The 11,095-nt window shown below is 38.7% G+C and overlaps 1 protein-coding gene across 1 annotated transcript; it reads right to left on the bottom strand.

Moving 5' to 3' along the window:
* Positions 1-5,193: 5,193 nt before the first annotated feature.
* gpr37l1b (G protein-coupled receptor 37 like 1b) lies at positions 5,194-7,820 on the bottom strand. The gene is made up of 2 exons (XM_056252409.1): positions 7,151-7,820; positions 5,194-6,253 (listed from the first exon to the last, which is right to left on the bottom strand). The coding sequence occupies exons 1-2, from the start codon at positions 7,775-7,777 to the stop codon at positions 5,411-5,413; spliced, it is 1,470 nt and encodes a 489-aa protein (XP_056108384.1). The 5' UTR covers positions 7,778-7,820; the 3' UTR covers positions 5,194-5,410.
* Positions 7,821-11,095: the final 3,275 nt, after the last annotated feature.

Here is an 11,095-nt window from a genome sequence, read left to right on the forward strand (position 1 = left end):
TGAACAGCTGTGACCACTGGGGGGCACTGTTGATACTTATTTAGGCGTTGTGTGGGCTTGTCCTATGCCAGGGGTAACGTCGGTCCCGGAGAGCCGCTGTCCTCCAGAGTTTGGCTCCAACCCCGAAAAAAACAACAACACCTGCCTGTAGTAATCTACCTTCATTAGCTGGTTCAGGTGTCTCTGATTAGGTTTGGAGCTAAACTCTGCAGGACAGGACCGACGTTTCCTCTGTCCTATGCTATAGCACAAAAGACTTCTTTTAAAAACATAAAACATCTTACCGATCCCAAACTTTTGAACGGCATTGTATAGGCCTACATATAATATTTTGACGTGTCTTGTATATATAAGATATATAGATATACGTCCTCGTATTTTGAGAATATGATAGTTTAGTTTTTCTAACACAAAGTGAGGAAAAACGTTTTCATTACTTTTTCCTCTGTGTATTGCATCAACAACTATTGCTGTTCTGACTATATTGAAGTTTGCAACATTTGACTTAAAAGTAAGAAGACTTGAGATTAAATTGAAAGAAAACTGACCAATGAAATATCCCATGATTTTGAACTGAATATTACTTCTGTTTTGTGATCTGTTTCTCACAACCAAAAGTAATTGTTGGACGGACTGTGCGGTTTATTCACACAGTGCAATTCTGTTCTCTATTGGAACCTTGGCACACAACAGGAAGGGGAAAAAAGGGTTGAGATGTCCTGAGCCCTCGAGAAGCAGGGAAATGTGGCCTCCCCGGGAGCCACTGCAGTACCTACTCTGGTTTTTAGATTGCCAAGTGCCTTGAATACACAAGTATGACAAGAAAGTGCAATGGAAAACTTTTTTTTCTATCCTTAAACTGGCATCATGATTTAGTGAATCAGAATGAAACTCACTAGCATTTCCTGTCTTCTATTCGCGGTGGTCCATGGCTCCGGTTGCGTTGTTTTTTTGTGCCCAGGACCTCAGTCCAGACCCTGATTTGTATGTTAGTGTACTCAAGGGGCCAAAACTAGTTGCCACAGCAACTGTGTTGAATCTCTCACGGACCCCCCGTCCCCTTCCACCCCCTCTCAGAACTCTGTGAAACAAAACAAACATTGTCCCTTAACAAGGCGCGGAGAGACAGCGTTCTGTTCAGAAGTGCAGGACATTCAGGTCATATTAGTCCTTCCTCATTGAGTTTAGTCTGAGAATAAGAGAGAGTCCGCATACAGGACACTCACCACTGTCTCACGTCTGCTGAGGGTGACTTGAAACGGGAAGCCCTGGATTCACCCCACCAGCCTGTCATCTTGGCCATGCCAAAATAGCTCTGAAAGACACACAAATATTTGATGAGTGCATCCTTCAGAACTAAAGAAGTGTCAGTAGCTGGGGTTCGAGTTCTGAGGCTTTCGTCTGTTAATGCACATTCGGTGCAAAATGTAAAGTGAACTGACTCTCAAGGGAGCACACATTCTTAAAAATGAGGGTAGAGGGTTTTCGTAGTGAACCATTTTCAGAACTCCACCTTTAACAGTTCTTAAAATATATATTTTTTCTTAGTGTGAAGAATATTTGAATAATCTAAAGAAACTTTTTCCACTATTAAGAAATGGAAAGTTTCCATGGATGCTAAAGGTTCTTCATGAAAAACCATAGAGAAAGAATCATTAGTTCGTTTTGAGATATGCAACATTGCAACATAAATTTGTAGAAATATCAAGAAAATGTGTGTGGTGTTTGCCCCTGGGAATGGGAGAAACCTAACCCATAAAGTAATAATAAACATTATTTTAGAATATATTACAATACATTAATTTAAAGAAATGTTTGAAAAACATAAATATGGAAAAAGGTAATGTCTTACAAGCTCAATTATATGTACCAAAGCAAGATCATGTGGTGTTACTATTATTCACTGTAAAAAATGATCGTGATTTTAACGCTAAAAGACTGTAAAAATGCTACAGTGATAAACAGTGAATTGGTTAACAGAAAATTATCTGTTACTATATACGGTGAATAACTGTAATAGATCGAACCATACATTTACAGTTTTTTAAAAGTGAAAAAGAACATCATTGTATAATCTACAGTGAAAAACGACATTCCCAGAATTCCATGCATGACACTTCATGTGATGCATTTTTGTTGAAATAACTAGTTTCTAGTTTTTCCAATCAGTTATAGACATTTAGATTTTATTTTAGAGATATATTGATTTTCTAATGTTGGTAAATTTACGTTTATTAAATTTTTTATTGTCATGTGTTTTACCATGATGGTGTTTAGTGTTTGTGTGAATGACACTGTGCACATTCTAATTGACCTTCTCAACTTGTGGAAAAGCTACTTGTGATGAGTTATGATTCATCATGTGACTTTCAGCACCACTGTGTTTGGTGGTTGTCAGTAATTATACAGGTACAAAACAGATATTAGCCTACTTCTTCAATATATTGGTAAATTAAATTAATATCAGTTAATGAAATACAGTATTTGACTGTTCTGTAATCTGTAAAACCTAAAACATTGCTACCATATTTTTTTTACAGTAAATTTTAGGACACCACAACTACAGTTTTTTTTCTGCAAATTTAACTAAGTTTTTTTTTTTTACACTGTTGCTATCCATGGTTTCCTTTTTTTATTTTTATTACTTTAGTGACAAATCCTTTTAAACCATGCATTTTGTACACAGACAGGCTAAATTGCCAACGTAGGCGTTATCTGCATTTGGAAGTGCATCTTTTGAATTAGAATTGTTTTCTGTAGCCCTTAGCTTAACGTTTGAAAATATTCTGTCGTTTTGTGTTGGCCAATAAACCACAACTAATCTTGAGCCCACTTTATTTTCTCAGTCTAAAGAGTTTTGGAGCATGACGACAAATATATGTTTGTCGACTGAAAGATGAGTGATGGGGTATGACCCAATCCCTCCATCTTAATTTTTCTCTTGACCATAGATGGCACAAAATCCCATCTCAAAACATTGAATTAATGGCAATGCTTTTCTTAAAAGCATATCAGACATTTTCACTATTCATTAAATTCTGTAGGCTAATTAAGTAAAAAACCATTTGAATTCACAATGTTGCTATTATGACATATCTTCAGTTATGCAGGCTATGGGCAATTATACTGTATATTAATATGCCTATAAGTTAAACCTTTTAGATCCTTCTCTTTTACTGGGATTCTGCTAATCGGTTATTCAACTATAGAAAAACGAAATTGTCAGAAAACCATAAAAAAAAGGACACTTTTAAAAATATATAAATATTAATAAGAATGATATCAAAAGTTATTTCTACATGTTAAACCCAAACTGACAGTCCTGGAAGTTACCTCAATAAGAACTCATGACATACTGCTGACTGTTTGACAGACCGCATTGAACAACAAATGTGAAAGCTGTCATGCTTAATTGAACAGTGAAACGAAGTACATTTGAATGCAATTGAATTAACATGAAGTAAATACCAATTTTACTTCCCAAATCCAAAAATGAACGTCAGAACTACCTCTCCTAATGGATGTGTTTTGTTTCATTTTGATGATTTACTGTAGTATAATACTTCCTGTCGCGTTGGCATGGAGTGTTGTGAGGTGAGTTGTTGATTTGTGGCACAAACTTCATTACAGGGAACAGAGCCTCGTCTGTTCTCCTTCAGTCATTATGGCCAGTGGAGCTCCTCTCTTAAAGCCCTGCTCAATTCTCTAATGAGGCCATTCTCTACCTCTCTCACTTGTCTTCTGAATCTCTGACAGGCTCTGAGTGTTAGCCAAAACCACAACCCCCCGCCCAACAACCCCAGCAGGAGCACACATGTCGGTCTAACCCAGACATTTGATTCGGATTATCATCTTTCACGGTCGTCAATGTTAGATGATCAGTTTGAAGATGAGTTTTTCGAGATCCGGTCTGCAAAAACACTTCTTTTATATGACTAATGACTCCTTTGAGTGTCTATACTTGCTTCCACGTGCACTGGTCAGCAGCACACCGACGAACATGACAAGCATTACAAACGTTGTACTATTGACAAATTCTTTGATTCCCTCATTGACAAGAAAAGGTGACAAATCCAAGTGGGTTTTTTGTTCACATTTGGCCATTCTGGAAAAAACACGTGAATTTTTTCGACGGTATCTTGGCAACTCAGCCGTAGTCTGGGCATTGATATTCACAGTAGAAGCTTCCATCTCCTTTTCAGAACAATAGGAACCTTATGGGAATGAACAAACCAAGTCTGCGAGGACAAATCTTCTCCCTCAGGCCTTGATGGACATTTGAGAGATTAGTACAACTCTTGACACCATTTCTTGCAATTTCAAAGATGAATGAGACAACATCAATTATTTAAAGGCATTTATTGAATAGAGTTTGATAAACTGTTTATGAACTTTTAAAGAATTTGCTTATGAAAGCAACTATGTGCAAAAGTTTCAATAGTCCCTTGACGAGATTCGCCATTCAATTTCTGTCTTTTCATATTACCATACTACATAACAGGGCTTGAAAAGCTAGTTTGCTCAGGGTTTTTGCTTTCAAAAATGATCTATTTACATTCTAATACAGCTGAGTGTTTATATACAGTACAGAAGTTGACAATCAACAATGTAGAAGAATGGTTCAGTGGTTATGAAAAAGTGGCATTAATTAAAATAAGTGATAAATAACATTTGCCTGAGTAACAGACAAATACTCCTTACATTTTTGTCATCATATGAACAAGATTATGTGTTATTTGTGATATGGTAGTATTCACTGCATTTCTGATCTCACAGTGTTTAGCTAAATATTTATACACTTGGAGCTATGTGTAAAATGTATATGTGTCTGTACATAAAAGTAGGAGTATGATTGTGGGACATTTGAAGTCAAAATTACAATGACTTAAAGTGGAGACCCTGGTGATATATTAAAGGGATAGTTCATTCTGTCATCGTTTTGTTTTTCCAAACCTGTACAGTATGTTTCCATTTTTTCACTGTTTTTGTCCATACAATGAAAGTCAGTGGGGTCCAAAACAACACTGAACCCCACTGACTATGATTTTGTATGGACAACATTTTTTTTAGACATTTACAAAAGATATTCTTTTTTGTTCAACAGAAGACGGAAAATTCATAGAGGTTTGGATGGTGAGTAAATGATTGGGTGAATTATCCATTTAAGACTTTATAGGTACATTGAGCCATTTTTCATAACTAAGAATGAATTAGTCTTTAGATGCCAAGCTTAGAATGTAATTAAACCATGTAGAATTTCAAACTGGCCTCAGATCAGAACAATGCTAACTTGCTCCAACATAACAGTAAGAACTGCAAATGTAAAGATGGCCACTTGTGGACGATGGGAAGAAGATATGTTGCAAGTGTGGTTCCATGATGTCATCACTTAGGGACAGGATCCCCCTACTCAACTTCCAATAGACAAAATGGTTGAACTGTCCTTGGCTTTGTCGAAAAAAATGGAGGAGACATCATTTGTGGTCTTGAGCTTGCCTTCAGCGACATTTTGGGTGGATGAAGAGTTGCTTGGTTGGCATTCTTCACAGCAGCAGCAGCAACAGTCCATGAAGGCCTGTCCCAGAGATTTACACAGGCAAAGCAGCAGCACTGGCGTCACGGATGACTTAAAGAACAGGAAAAACTGGTTTATGAGGGCCAGAAGAGAAGACACCTCCTCAGACACCTGGATGGGAGCGTACGCCAGGGTCAGATTACAAACGTTCTCCGGCAGCGTACAGACACCATAGACCACCGCTAGAGCCATGACTGTGCAGTTGAGCTGCCGTTCGACCTGATGAGCGTGATGAAGCTTTTGTTTTTTGGACAGGGATCGCTCCTCTGGCCGCTTGGGAGAACTTCCGCTCCCGCCGGACACGTGACAGGTGGCCAGTTGACAGAGCAGGGTGAAGACAACAGGTAGACAGAAGTAACAGCCAAAGTACCACCACATGCGTGCGTCGTGGTAGTTGATAATGAGAGAATAGATGGATTCAGGGAGATCTGGATATGGACTCATGATGCAGGTGTCCACTTGGTCACCAAGAGTAGGTGAAGTCACCTGATGCAGCTGCCACAGGAGCAGCTCAGGAGCTGCAAGCACCATGGAGCCAATCCACACCACGGCCAGCTTGGCCAGGACCTTCTGACAGCGCTCAATTCGCCGGGCCTTTGGCAGGGAGCTTGTGGCAGCGTAGAAACGGTCAATGCCCAAAGCACACAGACTGAAGGTTGTCACACCAAGAGATGTTACCTGGAGGGTGTGCAAAAAAACATTATTGTTATAATAGATATTTGTGTTTTCCATTATTTTATTCATGAGATTCATTCAAAATGAATTAGTAGGGATGCACCCAGATAAAAAAATTCTTCAATACCAATAAGGCGATAATTATTTTGGATCTTGACCAAACCAAAAACTGATGCACTTAATGTTGCAAATAAATGTTGTGATGGTATTTCCATCAAGAGGTGCATGGATTTTTGGTCAAGACCTTGTATTGGCAATGCAAGAGTCAAGCACTCTGTAAAGTCTACTCCAGCACATCCCAAAGACTTTCAATAAATTTAAGGTCTGGACTCAGAGGTGCCAATTAATGTGTGAAAATGATTCTTCATGCTCTCTCCCAACCATTCTTTCACAGTTTGAGCCTGAATCTTGACATTGTCATCCAGGAATATGGCCGTGATACGTCTTTCTACATGGTGGTTTAAGAAATGAAAAGCTACACGCTCCATCAATTCAGGTTAGAAGAACTGTTGCCAAACATATAAAATGCTAGAAACATAATAATCACTGCAATAATAATCCAATCCTTGACTCTTAAGCATTTACCTATTTAAATCCAAACAGCAGTAGTACATATATTTTGATTATTATTATAAATAATCATCATAGATGTGCATAAAGATTTTTAAGGATTTTTAGATATATTCTACTTGGGTGTTTATAATTGTTCAATCTGCATGTTATATGAAAACATTGAAGTTAAAGATAAAAGGTTAGGTTACAGGGTTTGTAGTGTTAGTAATCCAGAACTAATGGTGTCTCTGGCACTGGCTAAACTTTGGACACTTTTAAATTCTTCAGGTAAATTAAACCATGTGAAAAAGATCACAATTATAAGTAAACTTAAGACTTGGGCCTCACCTCTATGTAAGGCACAACTCTGCAAGAGAAATCCCCCAGCAGTCTCTTATTGGTGAGTTCGTTAAAGACCACCACAGGCAAACAGAAGCACAACACCAGAAAATCCCAAAAAGCCAGACTCGCAAGAAAGTAGTTCCATGCGCTCCTCATGAAGTAATTTTGCCAAACAATGCACATTACCGCCAGATTACCCACGATGCCGAAGGCAAACACCACAAAAGCCAGAAAGAGAATCCCATAGGCGCTGTAAGAGCTGTCAGTGACGGGAAACAAAGGATTGTGGATTTTTGTGATGCTCCTTTTTGTTGGATTGCTACTAGGGACATGTTTAGCAGTCATGTCAGTGCTGTTTCCAATTTCAGCCAGTGAAGAATTGGGCACATCTGTGAAGGGCAAATGACTTGTAGTTTGTGTGCCCATGGATCCTTTATCTTCATATTCCAGAGTGAGGAGTTCTTCTTGCTGCGTGCTTTCTTGTGAATCATCTTGATCAAAACTATCCTCTCCTACGGATGTCTTGTCTTCCTCATTCTGCCCTGGCCTTCCTCTTTTTTCTTCTGAAGCCCAAGCACTCAGAAGCAAAGTAAGAGTCATAAAATAAATCAGTTTATAATATCTACTCCCCATCTTCAATTCAAAGTCCAGTAATATACAAATCAGAGGAAACTACTTTAAACAGTCTGCAGAGGCTGAAGTGTAGACCCTGGTGAAGGCACTGCTGCAGTTTGGGATCCCTTGTGCCAAAAGGCTCTGTTTTCTGCAATCCTGTTGGCCACAGAGCAGCTCTCTTAGCAAAGCTATGGATGGCTGCTCCCTCTCAATAGGGGTCTATGGAGTCACAGCCCCTTTTGCTGTTGTCCCTCACTGACTGATGGGTGTGATTGCCCTCTGCTGGCATCAAAATTATATTTTAAAGCACTATAATTTCACTATAACGATTATTTACTGCACAATGGTCAAGCTGTGGTAATTCAAGAAACTACAAATCTATCTTATCTTTATCTATCTTAACTATCTGATCTATCTATCTATCTATCTATCTATCTATCTATCTATCTATCTATCTATCTATCTATCTATCTATCTATCTATCTATCTATCTATCTATCTATCTATCTATCTATCTATCTATCTATCTATCTATCTATCTATCTATCTATCTATCTATCTATCTATCTATCTATCTATCTATCTATCTATCTATCTATCTATCTATCTATCTATCTATCTATCCTAATCTTCTATCAATCTATCTATCATAAATATAACTTTGTGTTTAATCTCTATCTCTTTGCGATATAACTCTGTATCGTATGGATTCATTTCCCCTAGGCTGAAAAATGCATTTTGTGACGCAGTTCCTGTTTTGTTCTAGGGAGGGCGCAGTTTGTAAAATAATGCAGACTGCAATGACCATAGTTTACCGTAGTTTACGCACGAACACTTCTCAGGCAAGTGAGGCCACAAGCATTAAAATGTGTTGTTCATGTTAAATTAACACAGAGACAGATTCAGATACATATGTTCAAGATCCTTCTGTTTGCATATGTAGCTATAATGCTTAGTAAAGCAACGCCAACAACTTGAGTGTGAATGTTGCTAGTGATTCTGACACTCATTAATTAATTTTTAAAAAGGCCTAATAATAATTATTATTATAATTTGTTACATATAGCGCTTTTCTGGGTACTCGAAGCGCTTTACATGGAAGGGGGAATCTCCTCAACCACCACCAATGTAATACCGAAATCCATTAGGTTACCAATAAGATTCAAATGCAAAAAACAGTTGGTCAGCTCAAGATTATTTGCTCATTTAGGCTTTAGATACAATTACAACAGAAATAGCTGATTTTACTAATATTATCCTCTTTGGTATTTGTTCTCAATGGCTGCTCAGCCAATAGTTCACATGAATAGGCTACTGCTAATGAAACTGTGACTGTGAATAATTGGAATAATTGTAAATGAAAGATGTATAAGTGTCATCACGCAGTTCTTTGCACATTGGAGTCACAGCATACATGACTGCTAAACTTGATGCTTCATAGGCAGCGATATTACTGAAACAGGAAGGAGTGGCACATTTACACATTTTGTGGGTATGGGAGGAGAATAGATTAGCTATATGGATGATATTATCTCTCAGCTCTACACTCACACACGTGCATATAAAAAAGCAAAGAGCATCTAAGACTTTTAACAAAACATTTCCAAAATGTTAGCAAGCTTGCACATCTGTCAAAAAGAGTTAGGCGTGCACAGCAAACATCCATCTATCAATATGTATGTGTATATATATATATATATATATATATATATATATATATATATATATATATATATATATATATATATACAGTATACCACGAAAGTGAGTACACCCCTCAAATTTCAGCAAACATTTTAGTATATCTTCTCAAGGGACAATACTATAGAAATGAAACTTGGATATATTTTAGAGTAGTCAATTTGCTGCTTGTATAGCAGTATATTTACTATCCTCTGAAAATAACTCAACAGCCATTACTGTCAAAATAGCTGGCAACAAAAGTGAGTACATCCTAAGTGATAATAGCAGTACGTCGTTTAACCATGCAAAGCCACATCTCCTATTCATCATGTTCATGTTTTTGTCTGCTTGACAGGACCATAAAAATTTGTGTATCTTGTATTAGAGCAGTTAAAATTTGTGCTTTGAGTACAATTCTCTCATACTGGCCACTGGATGTTTAACATGGCACCTCATGGCAAAGAACTCTCTAAGGATTTGAGAATTAGAATTGTTGCTCTCCACAAATATGGCCTAGGCTATAAGAAGATTGATAACACCCTGAAACTGAGTTACAGTACAGGCCAGGGTCATACAGAGGTTTTACAAGACGGGTTCCACTCGGAACAGGCCTCGTGGGGGTCAATCAAAGAAGTCGAGTCCTCGTGCTGTGCGTCAGCTGCGTCTGGCTTAAAAAAGCAGACGCATGAGTGCTGCCAGCATTGCTTTAGATGTTGCAGAAGCGGAAGGTCAGCTTGTCAGTGCTCAGACCATACGCCACACACTGCAACAAGTCGGTTTGCATGGCCATCGTCCCAGAAGGAAGACTCTTCTGAAGCTGGCTCACAAGAAAGCCCGCAAACAGTTTGCTGAAAGCAACCTGTATAACAGCATGAATTACTGGAACAATGTCCTGTGGTCTGATGAGACTAAGATAAACTTGTTTGGCTCAGATGGTGTCCAGCATGTGTGGCGATGCCCTGGTAAGGAGTACCAAGAACATTGTGTCTTGCCTACAGTCAAGCATGGTGGTGGTGGTAGCATCATGGTCTGGGGCTGCATGAGTGCTGCTGGTACTGGGGAGCTGCTTCATTGAGGGAAACATGGATTCCAACATGTACTGTGACATTCTGAAGCAGAACATGATGCCCTCCCTTCAGAAACTGGGCCGAACGGCATGATAACGACCCCAAACACACCGCCAAGATGACAACTGCCTTGCAGAGGACACTGAAGGTGAAGGTGATGGAGTGGCCAAGTATGTCTCCAGACCTGAACTCCATTGAGAACCTGTGGGACATCCTCGAGCGGAAGGTGGAGAAGCGCCATGTGTCCAACAGCCAGCAGCTCCGTGATGTCATTACAGAGGAGTGGAAGAAGATCCCAGCAACAACCAGTGCAGCTCTGGTGAATTCCATGGCCAGGAGGATTAAGGCAATGCTAGATAACAATGGTGCTCACACAAAATGTTGACACTTTGGACACAGTTTTGACATGTTCACTTTGGGTGTACTCACTTTTGTTGCCAGCTATTTTGACAAAAATGGCTGTATGTTGAGTTATGATCAGAGGACAGTATATATATGATATACAAGCAGCACATTGATTACTCTCTCCAAGTTTCATTTCTATAGTATTGTCCCTTGAGAAGATATACTAAAATGTTTGCTGAAA

Source organism: Rhinichthys klamathensis, unplaced genomic scaffold, assembly GCF_029890125.1.
Source record: "Rhinichthys klamathensis goyatoka isolate OS25496 unplaced genomic scaffold, OSU_Roscu_1.1 h1tg000094l_1, whole genome shotgun sequence".
NCBI lineage: Eukaryota > Metazoa > Chordata > Actinopteri > Cypriniformes > Leuciscidae > Rhinichthys > Rhinichthys klamathensis.

Coding starts and splice junctions, on each gene's coding strand:
- gpr37l1b (XM_056252409.1), bottom strand. CDS start 7,777: ATGGGGAGTAGATATTATAAACTGATTTATTTTATGACTCTTACTTTG. Junction 6,254..7,150: donor GAGTTGTGCCTTACATAGAG/GTGAGGCCCAAG, acceptor CACACCCTCCAG/GTAACATCTCTTGGTGTGAC.